Source organism: Temnothorax nylanderi, unplaced genomic scaffold, assembly GCF_030848795.1.
Source record: "Temnothorax nylanderi isolate EJ_2023f unplaced genomic scaffold, tnyl_v1.0 TNYL_tig0033_pilon, whole genome shotgun sequence".
NCBI classification, from domain to species: domain Eukaryota; kingdom Metazoa; phylum Arthropoda; class Insecta; order Hymenoptera; family Formicidae; genus Temnothorax; species Temnothorax nylanderi.
In genome coordinates, this window is record NW_027249095.1 from 61,036 (window position 1) to 82,456 (window position 21,421).

At 42.3% G+C, this 21,421-nt stretch overlaps 1 protein-coding gene across 5 annotated transcripts; it reads right to left on the bottom strand.

The window, feature by feature from the left end:
* Positions 1 to 29: 29 nt before the first annotated feature.
* Positions 30 to 21,076, bottom strand: LOC139770781 (uncharacterized). Of its 5 annotated transcripts, none has more exons than XM_071702963.1 (2): positions 20,822 to 21,076; positions 30 to 5,670 (listed from the first exon to the last, which is right to left on the bottom strand). In XM_071702963.1, exon 2 carries the CDS (start codon positions 5,631 to 5,633, stop codon positions 45 to 47), a length of 5,589 nt encoding a protein of 1,862 aa, XP_071559064.1. In that variant the 5' UTR covers positions 5,634 to 5,670; positions 20,822 to 21,076; the 3' UTR covers positions 30 to 44. The 5 variants fall into 5 exon arrangements, with proteins under 5 accessions (XP_071559064.1, XP_071559066.1, XP_071559065.1 ...); XM_071702965.1 differs by lacking the exon at positions 20,822 to 21,076 and adding an exon at positions 11,767 to 12,298; XM_071702964.1 differs by lacking the exon at positions 20,822 to 21,076 and adding an exon at positions 11,723 to 12,298.
* Between the last annotated feature and the right edge of the window lie 345 nt (positions 21,077 to 21,421).

The following is a 21,421-nucleotide window of genomic DNA, read 5'->3' on the forward strand; positions in this document are numbered from 1 at the left end:
TCCAACGTAGATTGATCTAGCATTTTTAGTAAAAATAAAATAAATCAAGACTCACCACCCCGCTTTCGCCGGCAGCCGCGTTGCTCCTCGTTGTTCCATCGGGCGTCGTTGCAGACGTAATTCCTGGCACTGTTTCCACGGCGGGTGATTATCAAGGAGTCCTTAGGCAGAGGAGGCAGGGGTTTGTTAGCGTCGTACTCCTGCTCCGAGCAGCTGCCGTCCGAGCGACACTTCGAAGACGGGCCCGCGTTGCGGGTGACGTACGAAGCGTCCTGAGTTCCGTCGTGTCGATCTTGATGCAAAAACACCGAGTCGGTGTCCGAGGCGCTGTCCTCGCTTCTGTGTCGCCTGGTGGGCGGCTCGGGTGCCGTTCCACGTTTGGTCGGCCAGTTGCCAGCCGCTAAATCCGGCCCGGCGTTCGGTTGATTAGAGAAACTGACTCTCTTGGGACCAGTACCTCCGTACTGGTCTATCGAGTCTCCTCCTATCAGGCTTCCTCTCTTAAATATAGGATGTGGTCGAGGTCTGCCCTCGCTGTCGTTGCCGTCTTCCTCGTAAACCCCGCCGACTTCCGGTTTCCTCGCCGGAGATGCCGTGCCGGTTCTTCTATCCGCGACAGGTTTTCTGCACGTCACGTGAAGACTGGTGCGCTCGATGTCGCCTCTGTGGAAATGCGGGGAAGCGCTCTTCGATCTCTGCGCGTCATATACCGCGGGATCACGCCGGTTTATAGACTTTATCGACATCTCCTGACGATCCCGCAGCGCCTGCTGCGGCCTAACTATCAGTACCGGTTGATTCTGGCCCTTTTGAGCTTGCATTAACGGCGGTTTTCCGGTCGGACTCATCTTGAGACGTTGCTGCACGTTACTCCAGTAAGATCCGTCCCCGCGAATAACAGGGCCGAGCGCCGTCATGTTGGAATTAAATGCTTGATTCGGTGACGCGGTCGGCATCACAGGGCTTCCAGTTCTCGTCTTGTGATACGTTTCGCACAGCCCGTCCTCCATCATATTCTGCTCGTAGATCCGCCGTTGCTGCTCCTCGTCCAATCTCTTCAACTGCTGCCAATACACCGCCTCTCTCATTTCTGGCAAATCGATCTTCGGCGCGATTTGCCTCGGACCGGGGCTCGCCGACGGGATGGCCGACTTCCGATGCGCCTCCAGCGCCTTTTGCTGCCAATAAAATGCCTCCAAATGCTGCCTGGTCTCTTGCTTCGAGGGCGATAATAGTCCGCAAGTCGGATGACTTTGCTGACCGCACGTCGTGTCGGCAACTCGTTGAACGTACAACTCTTGAACTTGTCGCGGTGGCTGCTGCGGTGGATACTGCCGTTGGCGTTGCTCGTAAATCGGCTCGCGCTGAAGCGAACTCGCGCTTAAGTACATCTTGTCCTGACTCGCAGTCGGCGACGACTGAGGAGCCTCCAACGACGACGCGGTCGCCGTGAACGGGGTTCGATGTTGCTGAGCGGCATCGAGTCGCCGTTGTTGACAAATATCTCGAGCCGGTTCGCGTATCGGGGACCGTGCTACTCTTCTCGCCGGCTCGTTAAGCATTATTTGTTTGGTCTCCGAGACGCACGACTGTGGACTTTGCGATGTCGAATTCCGACCTTGAACCCGAGCTATTCTCTCGTCGATGTCGCGGCACGGCTTGGTCGAACCGTACGGATCGGGTGGCGGCAATTGGTCGTTCTCGCGTCCGCCTTCTCTCATCTCCAAAGTTACCGCGTTACTGCGAGATGGACTCGGCTGTCCGCGATGTCCGTAAATCGGCTCGGGACGCGAGATACCCTTCGAGAAGGAGGACAATGTACTCATTTGTCTCATAGATCTTCCCGTGGGGGAAGGATTCTGGCCGCCGTACTGATTTCGCGCTTCAATTGGAACAATGCCAGAGATACCATCGCGCGAATCCGCTATAGGAACGGGCGATTCCGCGTCACAGAGCCTGGCCTCGTTCAATGGCCGAGAAACTCGTGACTGGCAGATGACTTCTCGCTTGGGCGAAGCTATCAAGATTTGATCGTCGGGCTGTGATCTCCGAGCTCGAGATCCCATCGACGGGGACATCGCTATTGTCGACCCAGGTTTCGATGGTGATACGCTCTGAATGGATAATCTCTCAGCTTGATTGCACGCTAATGAGTCATTCTTCAAATTTGTGTCAGCGTTCTCGTAACTCTTTAAACAATCTTCACGCGATTTTTCGACTTCTCGTTTCGACTCCGTTCGCGCATTTTCATTATCATCGCAATACTGGAAAGAACAGTTCTTCGAGGGCGATCGTTGATTCGATAAACATTTTTGTTCGAAGACCAAATCGTCTGTCTTCTCCGGCGAATTCTCCGCTATACATTCCGATGCTTCCGTGCTCGTAAAATGTTCCTCGCGACACGGTGACGACGGAGTTTCATCGTAGACGTGTTCCTCGATGTAGTTATCGGAAGACTGGGAAGTCGTGGTTTGACCTTGGTTCTCGTAAATCCCTTCACGCGCATCTTCGAAGAGCGGCCGGTCGGCAGGCGAAGTTCGAGCGCTGCTACGAGGCGAGTTCAAATAGTACTCGCCGCTCTTCGAGCTAGTGGGCGAGAACTCGCTCTTCTGACTCGAGTTAGGTGTACAACTCGAGTCGGCATAATCGCCGGACTTTTGGCTGGAACCGGACGACGGATATTTCGTGGTTCTCCCAATCAATGGCGCTCTCTGATTTTGATTCACGATCGGTTGTCGAGTGATTTTAACTTGCGCAGCGACCGACTGCGGCGGACTGTGGATCAGACCTACCTCGAGGCTCCTGTCATTCTGGTAAAATCCGGACTGACTACGGTAATCCACGTTGTCAGCAACGTCAAACCCACTGAGATTGTCGCACAGCTGATCAACGCCGTCTTGGTAATTTTCGTAGTTCGACAGCTCGATTCGCGACTGCGGGATTTCAGGTAGCGGCCTGTCGACGGGATGAATAACTCGTGACCGTAAATACCGTTCTCCGGGCGGCGCCGAGATTCGACCGGAGGCACCGTGATTTCTCTGGAAAATGTAAGTACGCGCGCCGTGACTCGGCTCTTGCAGACTGTGCTTGCGCTCCAGATGGCCGTACCGCCGGATGTCCTGCTCCTCGCGTCTCTGCTTCTGCTCGTACTTCCGGTATCGAGCGGTATTCTGCTCGATATCGGGCGAGATACCGAACTGTCCGCTTCGCTCCAACCATTTCTCGTCCGGCGCGATCGAGCTGAGACTGGAGTCAGCGGTGTACGTCCTTTGACCTCTAGTTCTCTCGCGAAGAAGTCGCGTGTCGTCCGTTTGAAGGAAGTGATCGGGTGTACTGGTAATTGGCCCCTGCTCGGGAAACAATTCGCGCTTGATCTCGTCCAATCTCTCCTCGATGATGGAACCGTTCAGACTGTTGTCCAGTTTGACATTTCTCTTGATGTCCTCGTTCAGGTTCATCGTGTCCGGCGACCTCGTGTAATTTCCATTTTGCTGATAACGAGTAAAATGTCGCTCTTCGTACCTCCTTCGCTCCTTCTGCTCCTTCTTCTTGTAATCCTTTCGAGAATCCTTCGGGGAGAAAATAGCCGGTAATAGACGCCGAAAGCCGAGCTTCTTCTTCTGCTTTTCTTCCTTCTTCACCTTAGACGATCCCGCCTCCATCGTGAATTCCTTTATAAGATTTGCGTAACCGTCTTTGCCGCTATGATTCCGAACGAAGGTCGGATCAATGGATTCTTTCGAATTAACTGTAAAAGAATTGGAAATTTTGTCGTTTTTCTTTTCAGTTAAAAGATTCTTCCTATCGGCAAGAAGTATCTCGTTTTTTGCTTCCTCGATATCCTTTTTACAATTATTCTTTACTTCGTTCGAATTTGAATCGCTAGTAACGTTAATTGCGTCACTTTTAATATTTTCTTCTCTTAGGCTTAGATCTTCGTGAACTATCGCCGTTGTTGTGACAATTTTTTTTGTATCTCTCTCTACTTGTTTATTTCGAACGCAATCCTTATCTTCCTCGTCGCCGTAAGCTCGATCAGATTCATCGATATCGTCATTATCATCCGTCTGTATTTCGTCTTCTCGATTCGCCACCTGGGCGATGTCCTCATCGACTGCCTTGATTCTATCCTCCAGACACGAATCGGAGTCGACAGTGCTCACGGTACTGTTCTCAAGGATCTCCTCCGAAGTTCGTCTCTTCGACTCGTCGATCGATGTTCGCCTCTCTGTGAACTTCGCTTCCGGATGCTTCCGGCCAAAAAGCAACCGGGCGTCGCGATACTCGACGATACTCTCGCGCGAAGACACGCTGCCGAACTCCTCGACGTAAGACGACTTCGAAGATTCCGAGGAATTCCGTTGCAAGCGATTATCCAGATATTCCCCGGACCACCTTTTCTCCACCTCCGTCACTTTCTCGCTGTATTTTCGTTTGACGTCGACCTTACTCGACGACCGTTCGTCGGTCTCGCTGGCTCTGTCGTTGTCGGACGTGTAATCGAGATCGGTTTCCAGCAGCCTCTTCTCCTCGATCTTCAGCCGTTTATCCAGATTGTGCCTCTCGAGAAAATCCTTGTCGAATCCGGGACTTAATCTCTCGCCGCAGTTCGAATCCGCAATAACCGGCGGCTTCAGAGCATAATTCGCCTGAAGACCCAACAGTTTCTCTTTGTAGCTTTGCGCGGTGCTGGCGTGAATCTTGGTGCTCAGATTCTTTTGAAGATCGTCGATAGTCGCCTGACTCTTCTCCAAGCGATCCCGCACGTCTCTGTCAACTCCGCGACTATCAACGTCGTCCTGCTTCTTAATCTCGTCTGATTCACGTTTGCAGTTCACGTTCGTCGCCTCAAACGTCTCATTGTGTTTATCGATTTCGGCGGAGCTTATATCGCCGTCACCTTTTTTATCATCCGCAACGTCTTTCGTCTCGAAAAGTTCTTGTTCAGTTTGCTCTTGCTTAACCTCAGCCACTACCTTGTCAACAACTTTTTCCCTTTTCGACGATAAATCTTCTGAAGATTCTGCTTTCGTGAAAGAGACCGAAGTCGCTATCAAAGATGAATCGTGCTCATTTTTAGTTGCAGATCTCTCCGGGACCTTCGGTGGCACCGTATTCTTCTTGACAATTGCATTCGTCGAATTCAAGCCTTCGATCACGATGCTATTGATCGATGGACTTTTAGCAAACTTAATCGGCTTGATCCTAGTCTCTTCGCTTGAAACACTTGAAATACCGTTGCTCTTCCGGCTCTTCGGAATAGGAAGTTTCGATTGGACGGTCTTAAAACCAGTATCTTTTGACTTTGACGTGAACGCGTCTTCCTGTATCGAGACTCGAAATCTATCGTTACTCGCCGATTTCTGCCGCTCGTCTTTCACACATTTGACAACATTCGACGTCGTTTCCGAACTCAGAGACAGTTTCCTCGAAGTCTCGTTCTTCGTCAGCAATACTTCTCGCGATCCGTTCGACGATTCGAGGACGATTTTTTCAACAGTAACTTTATCGACAGACAGAACTCGCACGTTTCCTGCATTCGCTTCTTCCACGTCACCCTTAAATGAGTCTCGATTAGGCCGCACATCCGTTTTCGAGATATTGCTACCGAAGACTCCTTCCTTCGGCTCCATGCTGGTTTATTGAGCGCCGTTCTTCTTTTAAGGACGCCTGAAAGAATTTCATTGTGATCTTCTCGACACGTCCAAAAGATATATTTTGCAAAATAATAAAAACAAATTTAAAAGTATGAATAAAAAGTAAGATAAAAAATGCTAAAAATTCATGAACATAAGATTGAGATAAAAGAAACCTTTTATCTTTATAAAATCAAAGTAAAATATATGGGAAAAGTATCGAATAAGTATCGAGATAAGCTCTCACAATCGGTTCTTTTTTATTTAAAACATATTAGCTATCTACGGTAATTTATCATCTCGGTCTAAAAAGTTCTTACACATATCGCACATATCATTACATAACTATACAACAAATAATAATCACCGTGACGTTTTCGTTACAAAAAGGTCAAATTTAAAACAAAGAATCTGCCATTAAAAGATATCGAATACAAGTGGGACGCCTCGTTTAATGCCATTATCTTTTATATTCGATGAACAATTCCAGACGCTCCGATGTATACAGAGATACAGGCGTCGAGAGGGCACGAGGGGGACTCGAGATAACTAGATAAGTGTCTGCGTGGTCGTTCGAAATTTTCCCATTAGTCCATCGTGGCTGCGGGCTGCCGCGTCGATGTTTGACCCGGTCAAGTACGTGGTGCATGTACGCGACCATGTGCGCACCAGCCGCTCGTGTATACACTCACGAGCACGTGCCAGTGCTCCCAGATTCGTGCGAGTGCACCAACGAACTGAGTGTAGTCGGTGTAGTCTAAATACGCGTATATTCTAAACATCGAAGCGGAAAATCTCCTCGGTCCGTAGCCTTCGTCCGCGCGGTCAACGTCTCTCTCTTTCTCTGTCTCTCGAAGGATATCGTGGCGGCCGCGGCGTAGAGTCGCAAAGTGCAACGACCGTAACGAATTCGTTCGGGAACTTACAAAGCGTCTAAAACGAGAATACACAACCGCGCACAACTTCGAATCCCTTTTTCCCCATGATACCGTTGTGCTCACTTCCGCCCGTATTTCCCCTCTCCGGATCGTGACGTAAGTGTCAAGGATACACACGTCGAAAGGGAGAGAAGTGGAAATACGTTTCTTCACGGTCGTAGGGCAGAAGCTTTCCGAAGACATTATTAATTTGGGTGTACATATCAGAGCAAGTTATCTTGTAAATATAACATATTATTAAACTAGAAGTAAGAAAAGATGTTAGCAAAAGAAAGACGAATTACTTATTAAAAGGTAACGACAGAGATGAATGGAAAAAACTGAAGTAAAACTTCTCGTACATCTAAGAAAGATAAACATATATATGAATACGAAAGAAAAGATACAAAAAGATCCATTTCGCTCAGAAAAGAATTAAGTGACGGAATACTTTCATCGCGCAAGAGGGGAAAAGTAAAAGATCGACGAGAGAGGCACGTACTGAATCCCTTTGCCTAATTCTGCGATTGTAATAACTCCAGCCGATTGCGCAGTCTGCAATGTGCCACGTGATATTCATTTAATGGCGCGTTAACCCAGAAACTAACGGCAATATCCAAAATGAACTACTTTTTGCCACGTTACACTCCCGTTTGCCAGAAGAAGGGAGACGCTCGTCATTAATCTGGCATCAATACGTTTAATATTGCATAAATCCACAAACAACTGACGAACGCGATTACCTTCTCGTGCGACTATTGAATGTCTATTACATGTACGTAAACTCTCACGTATTGACCCAGAGATCTAGTAGCTCACAACGGTTACGGAATTAACGAAACAATCCCCTTAGTATTCGTTCTGTTCCAATAATTCGCTCTTACGCTTTCCATGCTTGAAATCTTCGCGCCCGGAGGAGAAGAGAAAATGAAAAAGGACGAAAGGCCAAAGAAAAAGCGAGTTAATGATTATCATGGCGCACCTTCAAGTGCATCTAATTCCGATGCAACGCGTGACACTCCGAGTGAGTGCATCGTTCATCGGCACGTTCCGGTCCGAGGCTGCGCGCAAATAAAACTTAACATTGTTAAGCCGCACAACGGCGCGTCGCACCGACGTTTCCCGGAAGGCGTTTACAATCGACTGGCCAGGATTCGAGTATTATTCGTTACTCGCGAACGCGATGCGTGGTGACACGGCGAAAGAGCGAGACGAAAGCGAAAGAAACGTAATATTCACAGGTGAAACCAATACACCGGTGTTAACTTACGGTATGATCGTTTCGCAAAATATCTGCTTGCTATCGCCGCCGATTACGTAAATAACTTGCTAGCGTGACGCGGCGTATGCACAATTATGTCGCAATTGCAAGAATACGTTCACGTGATGACAAGGTTCTTTTTACCTAGACCAAGTACACGACATTTCATTTAACAAAAATAGCAACATACTATATATATGTGCTTTTTACGATAAAAACAAGAAGCGAGCGAAACATAATAACGTTAACATAATAACATAGCGTTACATAATAACGATACAATGCACGCTTGAAATACGTTACAACATGCGTTAATAATGAAACAACGGTATTACGATAACTTAAACTCGTTTCGAATAAATATTTACGAACTTGACTCACGATATTTTCTACAAAATGTTTGTTAATTCGGTTTTTATATTTTCATTTCATTTTACTAAAGGCCTGTACTGCATCGTAATTAAAACAAGAACAAATGAAAATGTTTAGGAAAAAAGTTCAAGGAACTCCGGAACGTCCGCTATTATACCTATTGCCGGGTTAATTTATATCTGCCGACGTAACTAGCTTCGCGGTGTAATGACTGTACGATAAATGCAAAAAGGCTGAAGACGGTAGATTAGCAGATAACGGCGGCAAGTAGTGTATGCGAGAATAACGCGGTAATAACGCGGAAACGCCATCATCCTTTATCCGCGTTTCACGATCATCAGCCAAAGAACTTGAACGGCGAGCTGGCGAGACGTGACAAGTCGGTCGGGACACAGAAATAAACGGAACTGAAGAACAAAGCCGGTAATTGACAAACGCGCTTTGTTCGGCCAGCGTACCGCCACTCTCGCTTAATTATCGCGGTACTCATTATCTAATTATCGTCATTAGATAGCATCCCAAGTGGACGATTCGGAAGTGGCCCTTTGGAGTGCGAACTCGATATACCCATGTGTGCGTATTCAAAGATACATTTCTCATACTTATAACAGTGTGATCGTCCCCGAATATTGATTCTAACATATGTTAGACGTATATCAATTCTTTTCGTATGTGCAGACAAATCCGATGGGACAATTTTCCGATATATCTGATTTATCCTAGATATCGAAAACTCTGCACGGAAATATGTCAAACAAACGCAATGAGAAGAAACAGAAATTAGTCTCTTCAATTTTGAGAAGAAACTCTATTCTTAAAGTTTTCTTACTTGGTTTATTAAGACTCTTTTTGTTCTAAGACAATTCTGGATAAAATATATTTACCAGCAGTATGCTCTAGGAAATAGATATTACAAAAATTGATCTTATCTTCATAAATCGAAGGCCTCATTTTCCAAAATGTTTAAAAGTTTTAAATTTATATTGCGATTTTTTCCTGCATTGTATTTTACGTTTCATTAAAATTAGTGTTTTTAGGTTAAAAGAGCCAATTCCGTTATTGGATGCTCCGTTTCGCGCCGATATACAGTATGATACAATAGCAATTCCCTTCTCACGCGTCAGATTAAATCGGCAAAACGATGGATAATGCAAAGGTCATAAGTTAGTTTGCACGTGTTTGAAGTACGATCCGGTCTCTCGACCGGAAAAATCGAGACTCGCAGCTTGCATACGATGGCGGAATGCATGGCACTAACCCGACGAGATAGCATGCAGATATACGTAAGGAGAGAAAAAGACACTTGTCAGATTCGAGGAAGGATAGTGTTTGACCCCTCGTATTTCTCTGTCGTTAAAAAATATAAATTCTCTTGACACACCATGCGCAAAATCATGCACATATATTTGATACAAAGAAATCTCTCTCTCTCTCTCTTAATTAGAAAATATAATACTACCTCAAATGATCAAAAGTCATCATTCAATATGTATTTCCCTCGATGAGAAACATACTGTTTTGGCTAGAATTACAAAAGACAGTCTTTGTGCCAAACATTTTCTATGCCAGCCTATTCACAACTCGAGTATTGTTCATACCTGTATTTATACGAAAACCACAATCCTGCAGTCGTATTTCCAGGAACGAATGTGCGGAGCATGATATTATCTGATAGCGCGAGACGAGCGCGCGATTTCATCGCAGATATGTGTCGGCACGTTTTATACAAACAAAACGAGGTCTACGTATCGGCGTCTATCCGAGTCTAATTATGTATTAATTGTTCGTTCAGCAATCCCCAACGGAAACGCGTATAAATACCGGCGATGCGATGTGCGATTTTCGATAAAAAGGCGCATCACAAACCGGTTTGCTTCTTTCCTCGTTAAGTGGTTAAATGCATCCCGATAGCGACTGCAGCGTACGTTTTCTATGTGGCGTTTAATAATTCCCAGCGCCACAGAGTTCGCGGAAATTTCATACCCTTTTTCCTTTTCTTCTCACCCGTTCAACGATATATCGCACGTCTCGATTCGCATGCAGATAATATGTAACGAGCGCAAATGCGCGAGTATGCAATGCATAGTAACGTAAAGAGTGGTTGCCTGAAGATAACCATCAAGAGCACGTCGGTTCCTTTGAACAGGCAGACAACCTCGAAGTTTCTACGACGATAAATTCAACTATGTCGCGTGATATTCTATGAATATAAATTATATCCTATAACTATGAATATGCAACAACGAAAATATTATACGGTCACGGCAATATTTCTAGAAGCAATTACTAAGATTAAGATAAGTCGAATCGATCTTTGCAATAATTTCAATTCAGTCCAGCTAATCAATAACAAGATAAGGAAGCCAATTAACTTAACGGTTTCGTGATTGTCAAATTATATAATCATTATTTTAAAAGTTCAACAATGCATAATAGCATAATTAGCATCAGTCAATTATTAAGGCTGGATCTTATCTAAAATTTTATACTTTTATAAAATTAGATTTCACATATAACGCTATCTGCATTTCTTGAAAATAAAAATGAAAATATTAACACAACTATGTAATAGATACTATTGTAATTTGTAACTGATATCGGAGAAGCTAAACTGCATAAACGTTAATACTCGCATTGTAACGAACATTATATTTGACGACTAAATCGACTCCGGCAAAATAAACAAGAAACAGATTGATTTCATGAGTGCCCTGGTTCCGATCGCACACGGTGGATGTAAAGCTGTCAGTGAACGTTTAACAGATTAACGAGCACTGCTCAATTCTCGCTAATATGATAATGAACGATGCTCGCGATCGTGTACGGCGTCGCGTCGTCGTGCACGGCATCATTCGCGATTACATCGATCATTCCTAAATTTAATCATCACCGTCACGATATCGTCACGCCGATCTGCGATTCTGCCTGAGCATTAATTACTCGACCGGGTACGCGATAATCCTCGGGATGTTGTCAACGCTTTCATTTTCAGTCTCGATTATTTCCACCGAGCAGTACCTTCGTGAGACCGTTATTGACACGCTTGGGTACGAATGCACGAAGCAGGAGCGAGATAAAAATAGACACGACTTACACACAGTGTAAGTCATGATTTACAAGTTGCAAAATGTAAACTTACAAGCTCTTCGTCCGCTTGCAAGCCAACTGTTTGTTGCAGGAGCTACTCACGCACACATCGCGGAAAGCGAAGTCACGGCGAAAGGATTACGGCAAAGGTGACGATATTTACATATTTATGTTGTGTCGCACGTCGCATCTTTTGGGATTTATTTGAAAATCAAATCGGCGATGTAACGTGAAACAGGGAACGAGAATAAAAGATGACTTCGCGAAAGAACGACGACAGAAAGCAGGCGTTGCAACTTTTGCAAACGCAATCGTCGCTGAAAAAAAAAGAAACGAGCTACCGAGTTGTTTTCATGATCTTCCAAGCGTATTTAACGAAAAACACACGACTCGCCGGAAGAAACCAAGGACGCCGGTTTGCGTATTCCTGGTACGCGATGGATTAACACCTTATCACAAAAGTAGAGAGAAGGGACTCTTATCGTTGTCACACCTCGGACACGAGCACACTGTCACTGCCACTGTCGCACCGTTAACAAATGGAGCGCGATTTTTCGCGGCATTTTCTTCTTTGCACACAAGACGGATAAAGAAGGACTTTAAACGAAGCGGAGACGCGCGCGGATAAGAACGTTTAAATAAAACTCCGAAACAAGCGCTGGTTCTGGAGGAGATGATAACACGGCATGGTTAACGAGGAAAGAAAAACTAAACGAAATTAAAGGGAGGGTGGTGGTTGAAAGGACGGGGGAAGAAGAGAGAGAGAAAGAAAGAGGAAAGAAGAAGAGAAGGAGGGAGTGAGACGGACGAGGCGCCGGCAACGATGTCTCTGTACTGACTGACGACGAGTTGTTCGTATAATGTACGTAGAGTACGAGAAAGAGAGAATGCTGGGGGGGACTAGGAATGCGAGAAAGAGCGAGACGAGGGTAGGGAATAATGAGGAGAGAGAGAATGGACGAGAGAACTGGCCGCGTAAACTGGCGAGAGCAGAGAGACGGAGCCTCCGCGGGCTCTCCTCTCACGCGAGCGAAGACTCGATTGTGAGCGAGCTGCGTGTTAAACGCTGATAACACGCAAGTTACAGGTACATATGTATTTATCAATGACACATCAGCGGTATCGGTGAGAAACTGCAGTGATTCTCAATCGTTGATAAAAGTGCCGATTCTTGATCGCAACCAATGATCGCGGGAAGAGAGTTTTAGTCGAATGTAGTTATAAGTTTTTGATAAAATTGTTTGTCAATCCTGATTATATCCCAATTAGTAAAAAAAAGTTTGTTATTTGTCTTATAGAGGATACGTATTAAATATTTTACAATCTATTTCTCTACTGATTTGTACAGAACGAACCGCAAATAAATAAAATATAAATTGTAATCGTTAATTATTTGATTCTAACATATATGTAATTATTATCAGAATAACCTGTAAATATTGTGCAATAATTAGTTTACGGGAAATAAATCATTACTGACTTAAATTTTTCTCTTAATGGAAATGCTTTTTTGTTTTAAGAAATGTTCTAAAAAATTATATAACTTATATAAAAACTTTGAAAAATTTTTGTAAAAATTTTTTACCGTAATGTTTTATTAAACGTGTGTAATTATTTTTTATTATTACGTAATGCTTGCTCAGTGTTGAAATTAAATTATGTTATATGTCCGGAATTGTAAGAAAGACAAGAATAGACAGATACCACCTGATAATCTAGGAGCACCTGGGCAAGTGAAAACTTCCTATTAAACTGAACAAGCAAATGGAATTTTAATTAAAGCACCTTGCGTGTGAACTGAGAATTACCGCGAAGGTAGTTATCGCCAGCTCGTATTATCATGATTCTATAGAACAGCATGATTTATTTCTGATTTATGGACGATTATTCTCCACAATCGCAGTTATTCTCATCTTCTGAAAATTATATCTACAAAGACTAGAAAAAAATCAGTTTTAAAGAATGCGTCTGCTCGGTCTGCTCCAGAAAGATTATTTTTTATTCGACGTGATTTTAAGACCGCGCATCAGGGAAACAATTAAAAATATTGAAAGTTGCAAAAAGGATCGCTGCATATTTTGCCGCGTTCATATAATGAAAGCGTTTCATGTCTATCGCGCTTTTTATCGCACAGCAAACAGAAATGGTCGCGATACAACGTGCGTTCTGCAAATACATGTGGGATAGCGTGCACAATCCGTATAATGCGAAGGAAAGGCTTGTGACACTTGGAAGTTTCCTGCGAGATCAAGACGGTCTCTCGATCTTCTGAGACCTTCTCCTTCGATCGCAGGATGAATTTCTTTTTTGTTCCGGCTTCAATCAAGCGTACGTCGAGTCTCCCGCTGTTCAACCTTCGCGTCCTCCGATTTTTGTTTCTCCCGTATCGAATCGAATCTCCACGATTCTCTGTGATTCTTAGATCCATTCCAGGATATTTATTCCGTTTCCCCATTTTTTCCAATCGGGTTTTTTTTTCCTTTCGACTGAACAAAACGTTGGTCGTGCGATCATAAGTTATCGATCAAACGTACACCAGTGTACTCGAGTTGCAAGGTAAACGACTGCTTGCGCAAGAAACGTCGAGTATGCAGCCGAGTTTCGATACCAGAACGCCGGCGTGTTACTTCGACTGTACGAAAAAATTCAATAGCGGAATATCGAGGTCACGGAGATTTGAATTATGTATAATGCTATCGTCTACGCGGCCAGAACATCGACATTGATAAATACTTGCTCCAATCAATATACTCACGCACCGCATTGTCCTATTTACAATATTAAGGCCCATTATCTAAGATCCATCATCCTGTCATTCAAACTAAAAAAAAGTCAGATACTATCATAATTAATTTTAAAGACAGATCCTATAGAACGTCTAAGTCAGCTCCGAACTATTCCTTTCACAGTTCTAAATGAAAGATATTAAAGTGATGTCTTTTATAATTAGACATCCCTAAAATCACACACATACATTGTACATCCTTCTTTACATATCTTTTTTTTAATTAAGAGATATAAATAAAAAATAAATTTATTTTCGCTATCCTGCTCCATTTATATTAGACACGTATATAGATTTAGTATTTTTTCTTATTCGAATTCTTTCTATTTTATTTTTAAATTAAATTGTATCTTACTCCCCCTTTCCCTCAAATGTTTATTGCATTATTGTTTATAAAACGTGAGTATGTTGTGCTCGCGGGATTTGTAAGTTCGCCAAACTTATGACTACAGATCAATCCTGGTATATTCGGTTGTGCCGGTGACACAGTTCTTCAGGCTCAGGAAACATCAAGTACTCCTACTGTCGATAAACGACGGGTACACTAGAAGAGGCGAAAACGAGAGTAGCCGATAAGGTAGACAAATCAGCGATAAACAAGGTGGTTTATTTTTTGAAATTTTATAATAAAATCTCATTGTAAAAGATTCTATTATTCGTGTGCGAACAGCGAAATAATAGAAATAACAATACTCACATAAAAAATATTACAACGCAAAATTTTTAAATTAAATATTACGCTTTGAAGTATTAATTGCACGAATATTATACTATTTAGAACAATCTGAAATAGAATTGTAGATATTTCATGATAAGCTTCATCGCACTAATATGCAAAGTATGAAAATGTAAAGCAAAACATGACAGATAAAATGGCACAGCAGATCATAATTATGCATCGCGCGTTGTTCGTTAAACAATGATACGTGCCTAATCAATATAATATGCGATTACATTATTAGTGGTCGTTCCATAATCATAGTGATTAATTCAATAAGCGAATGAAATCGATGAACAACGAACGCTTTTGCTATCCTTAGAGATTACGTCGTAATGTATTATAAAATTATTTAATGATTCAATAAAATACAAAATTCAATCAATAACCACATGTGGTAACAATTATTAATAAAATATCTCTATAAATAAAGAATTAGTCTTTCTTCTGACTTTTGCATTACATATATATAAGTACATAATTACGATAAAAAAATGTAAAATGTATGATCGCATCAAAATATATTAATAATAATCATCTAAATTCTTTTCGTGATTCATGCTAATCATGGAATTACTGAATCAACAGTTTTTCACGTTATACACAACCTACTTTTCAATTCTCGTTTTTTTTTTTAAAGAAGATCCACCGCTTGAAGCAACAATTTGGAGCGGGGAAACCCGTCTAGACGAGTGCCTCATTAATATTTATAAATTCAAAACGCGTAATTACGCCAGGAAACAAGCATCGTTGCATAATGCACATGTGTTTGACAAAGTGCACACAATTTCTTATCCTCTCTCTTTCTTTCATATGTACGTATATGATGCCTATACCAATTTTTGGCACTGCGGATTCAGAGATTTTATTTACGAGATTTTTTTATATTAACCGTATATTTTATAAATTACGAAAAACGCAATATGAAGATAATTTCATTAACGAATGTTATGTGCTGCAACAATAGAGATTCTTCTTCATGGTTTTTGCGAATTGGAGAACGCTTCTTTCTTGCATCGAGAAATGGATATGTTATTGTTAAAATTCATATATAAGATTATATAAACATTACATAAAATTAATTCAATAACACTATCTTCAGTCTTTCCTGTTTCCATTTTTTAATGACCAAGGGACTAGTATTACGTAACAGAGAAACGTAATGAGAATTATTGCATAACCGTTATGCAACGGATTAACGAGAAATAATACTGTACCAATCACGTGTACCGAATTGTCGATAAATGTACCAAATTATATTTCCGATTGATTTTTCAGTGGTTTCACAGTTGTTTCTCTCTCATGCGATTGACGTCATATACACCGCGAATAGAAGCGGTTGCAATTAAAAGCGGTGAGTCGCAAGAAATTATTTTCCTTGCGACTCGACTTTAACTGCACTGTTCGAGCTCGTGTGTACTCCATTATCCTAGAATATACGCGGGTTCATGATAAAATTAACTGAAAATTCGACAAAGGCTGATTGCCGAATATGAAACATAATTACTGTTTCAACTGAACTCGATAATTTCGATGAATGTATGGTAATAAAAGGAGATGTATCGATAATGTATTGCCATAATATACAAACTAATTTTGCGTTGAATATACAGGCAAAATGTCAACACATAGTTTATCATTTAATAATTTTCCGAAACAAATGACAAATATAAACATATTAAATTGTATTAGATTAAATTGTTAAAATTAAATAATATAATTGCCTCAAAATGTAATATATCATGCATATGTCATTCTTGGTCGTATATTTCTTATAATATGCATAACAAACAAAATAATAAATAAATGTTAGCTGCGTATTTAAAAATTTCCGACAAAGTGTATTCGTCTTAAAAAGAACTAGTAAATGAGCTGGTTTACATTAACGGGTTTATAGTCGCCTTATTCAGTGTTTTATTCGTCTTGCACAAGGATCGGGTGTATACGATGATATCATCACCGAAGGGTGATATTTAGCGCTGAACATGAGATATGAATACCGACCATTATACTCGTAATAGACACGATTTTACGTCAAGTACAGATTATCACGAGGGAACGTATTGATGATATTAAAGATTCGAAAGACACGCGTGGCACGTTCCGTCTATAGATCTTTATATACCACTCCTAAACAGCTCCGGATTGCGAAGGTCTCTAAGGTACTCGAGTGGCAATGACGTCATCGCCGCCGCGTTTAAATCAACTCGGAATCCCAGAGTGAATGCGGAAGGGCGAAGAACAAGACTTAACACGCCGATGAACGAGTACGGGCGAGTGCAACGGCAACTTCGCTGCCACAAAGCGCCAATTGTGAAGACCCCGTTACACGAAGTGCCCGTTGCAGGTACGTGCACATTATAGCCGCCCAATCCCGGAGCCAAGGAATGCGTTTTACCGTGGGGATTCTCCTCTCACGGCGGCAGGTTCGGATACTCTTTGTCCGCGAGATCTGACCTGATCCAATAGCCTACCATCTGCCGCCATCTGCCTCCTCAGAGATTTTCACGAAAGAAAGATTCCAGGAGGCCCAGAAAAACGTCGGACACGGTGAGAAATGCGTTTCTCCACGGAATATCTACTTCCGACGAAATGTTTGCAAATGCTTTACCGCCGTGTGTACGCATGCACTTCAATTTACTTCAAATAAAAAATTAAACGTTCTTCCTTGAAATTATTGCACGTAACGTAGTTCATAAAAATAGAGAAGTTCGGAACTAGTTGTGAACAATGTAATTTGGTACACGCGAACGCAGACGCATGTAACAAAATTTGTCTTGCATGATTCGTTCTTTAAATGTAAATAAAATATACGAAAAATAAAAATATATTCTTCAATGAAATGATTATTTTCTCGATAATCTCCTAAATTTTGAAATCGTATTTATCAAGATGCAATTTTATTCTAAAACAAAATAACTTCTTGCATTCTGTAGCGGTATTTGTATATAATGCGACTATTTACAAATTAAAGATGCACGATATTCAGTGTCAAAATTAATTATAAACAAATTTTACAAAATTTTCGAATAATCTACGATCGCAACTCGAACTACGATATCGTTCACGGTCGAACTCAAACTTGAATGAAAACAGGCAACGTTTAACCGAGCCTTAATTTCAGATAGGTCCCTCTCCTCCCCCGAGGTCCCTTCCTGCGCTCGTGTCCTTTCTCTCGCTCCTATGAATGACTACGTGAACATAAAGCGTCAGTCCGTCTCACATCCGCCTATTTCGGTGCAGACGCGCGCCCTTCGCTTTTCGTTGGGGGAGAAAATTATTTCTGGCAGCCGGGCAGCGATCTTTTCTCCGAACGTGGAGCAACGGGCGCCTCGATTTACTACATTTGGCTCGATTAATGATCGTTTACAAACGTTCGTGGCATTCTCGCGACGCGGAAGATTACGAGGATTCTATTATAGCTCCTATCCTTCCATACTTGGAATCGCTTCTCCGTTACCGGTAAGTTCCCGTGAACGTGAGATCTGCTGCACAAAGAACCCTGGGATCTATGCTTTATGCTGAAGACAATAGAACTCAATTCACTGTATAATACCGATAGTTAGTCGAGACTTATCGTTAATTGCAGTATAAGAAATATAGAAATAAGTGTACATCGCATGCACATAATCCACAAAAACGTGAAATGAAGGAAGGAAAATTATAACAACACCACACAAAATTAATTTATTGTACTTTTGCTCTACTGTAAAAATTAATAGTTTTACGATTGTAAAGAGAATAATATTTCGAATATATTATCGCACATAATGGTACTCCTAAACGAATGAGAAGGACAATGGTGTAAAGTCACGTAAGTTTCATTTGCAGAGGAAAACCGTGGGAACAGGTAGCAGCCTATCGGAAAATAACGCATTAAAGCGCATCAGGTAAAACCCCGGGGATTCCTGCAGATTTACGATGTCTTCCCTTTCAGAGTGACTCGTGTGAGTTCGCCGGTCAGTTCGGCGTGCCTCTCGCAACGAGATGAATGCAACGTACGCGTTCGCACGCAAAAGAAAAATGTATATGCGTTGCGTGCGGGGAGTAATGTATCGGCATATCGGCGCAGTGAAACTGGACGCTGACAGCTGGAAACTGGTTTCTGAGAGAACCCGCGTACGCCAACGTAGCCACGAAGAATCGAAGAAAGGGAGAAGAAGATTTAGCAAAAGAAGAAGAAAACGGAGATCGGCGAAGAAAAAGGGAGAAAAATTTACTGTATTCTAGAGAGAATATCTTCCAGGGCAGGAAAAAGTTTTGCAATAGAAATGAAGCGTATAATGGAATATGATGAATGATTTTGCGAGAGAATGGAATCGATGTGTCAAATCTATCATTTCTAGAAAAATAAACTAATTTTGTATAATGCACATTATATTACGAGATAATAATGTGCAGAGATTACCAAATTGATTTAATATAATTGATTTATTTTCAATTAAACATGGTGATATATTGATATATTATTGTGATAAAATAAACGAAAAACAGAAACATAGAGAAAGAGAAGAGAGAGATAAAGAAGAAGAAGTGTAAGGTAAAGAGGATAGAAGGAAAGAGAGAATCAAGGAGCATAGTTGCACTACTGGTGTCCTAAGGTGAAGCATGGGCGCAGGAATTTAGGGACACCGTTTTCGACGTGTGCAGCAATTTTCACTCGTCTAATATTATCCTTTATTAATCACACGTCATAATTTTAGTTAAGTGAATTTTTTCCCGAGGATCTTTTAATCGTATGTTCCTGTTTCTCGTTTATTTTTTACGAAGATTCTAATAGCAAAAAATAGTAATATATCACCGATTTTAATTTAAAAAAATTAATCAATTATATTAAAAATATCGAAACTTTCAGGAAACTTAAACTTCATTTTTTATACAATAAAAACGAATTTTGCTTCGAACCATGTTTACAAGATTATTTTTAAGTTACAATGTCAAAACGTCGCGACAACTGATACCACGTGTCGAATTTTCGCTGAGTTGAACTCGACTTCAAAATCGATTAAACAATCCACGAATGTAAGTAACGGTGGCCAACGAGGCAAACTCGTGTTAACGTACGGCGCGAATTCAGGATTCTCGCCGCAGACGCGCGTGCAACTTCGGATACAGCTTGCCCGCGCGAGAAGCAGACGAGGAGACAAAGGGAGAACGAAGCGGACGAGACAGAGGCAGAATACGCGAGTACGAGGAACAGATAAAGTCGGGACAGGCGGCGACGATGACGCGAACGCGTCTCGCTTACAGTGCGAGGGCGGTGCATTTTTTTTCTCGTCTTTTTGCAGGCGCGCGTTGCGCGTCCGTGATTGAAAGGAGCAGCACGTACGATGCTTCGCGAAGAAGCTCTTTTACTGCCGATCGCTAGGAATTATTCCTATCCTTCAAAGATGTGTCTTCCAGATAAGACTACGGAGAAACTGCGAAAAATCACGAAGCTCTCTTCGCACCAACTATAACTATATGTACTAAATACATGAATAAGAGAAGTTTCTGCGTGGAAGAGGTATTTTTTCCGAAGCGAAATGTCCTTCAAAAAAACATTGACTGTTGAATTAAAAATCGAGAATAGCTAAATTGCTAAATCGCCTGCGATTTTAAGGACATTAAGGTAAAAATAATTCTCTTAATCATGACGAAAGAATGGCATTGGCACGAGTGTTTTCATGTCAGTATTTCTTGTACTTGCATTGTCGATCCAACGAAGATAAAGTAAAACAGGTATAAATTCAAGATATTTACAATATAAAATATATAAAATCAAGATATTTGTACGAAAATTCGATGGATAAAAAATAATTTGTTGCAGAAAGATTTGGAAAGACGATACGCAAAAAATTGCACGTATAAAAAATATATAGATTAACTCAATTATTTCACAGGTTTAAATTAAATCCAACTTGTTTATGTCGTCGCACCACCGTGTCACGTGTCGCACAATTTCAAACTTGAAACAATGAGGAACGCCACGATCGCGGTTAAATCGAATCGCGGCCGAATCCGATCTCTCGCTGCCGCAGGATCCAACCTTTGCGTTGCACTCACCATAATTTTTCGCTGAGATCGGCGTCGACGAGAGGTGAACGATACCGTTGCACGGTCGCGCGCGAGAACGGAGAAACGTGCTTCACTCGCGACGCGCGTAATCGCAGCACTGTGCACGCGTTGCAATTCGAAACAGAGCGGCGCGACTCCCAGCCCGATCTCGGCGCGGAAAAACCAAGCGCGGGTGGCGACCGCGGTAGCGTGCCGGGTCCGGAGCCGGAGCCGGAGCAGGAGCGAAACGGGACGGACGATGGACCCGACAGCGACGCAACAAGTGACAGCCTCCGCCGCGCGGCTCGTAGACGCTCGTAGTTCCCGGCGAGATGCGTGCGCTCGTCGATGGCGCCACTTCTCGAACTCTGGCGGATTTCCTTTGATTTTTGTCTTAAAAATATTTGGAAGGATATCCAGAATGAAAAAAAGGAAGAAAAACAAGAAGGAAAAAACTTTCACCCTCATGAGATCGTTATGTATAATTTATATACTTTGTGCACGCAGAACGACAAAAAATAATGAAATTAGGATGAATACGAAAACCGAAGCGCGCAGAATAATGCGTTTTTAATTTATCTCTTCCTGAATAGTCTCTCTCTTTTAGAG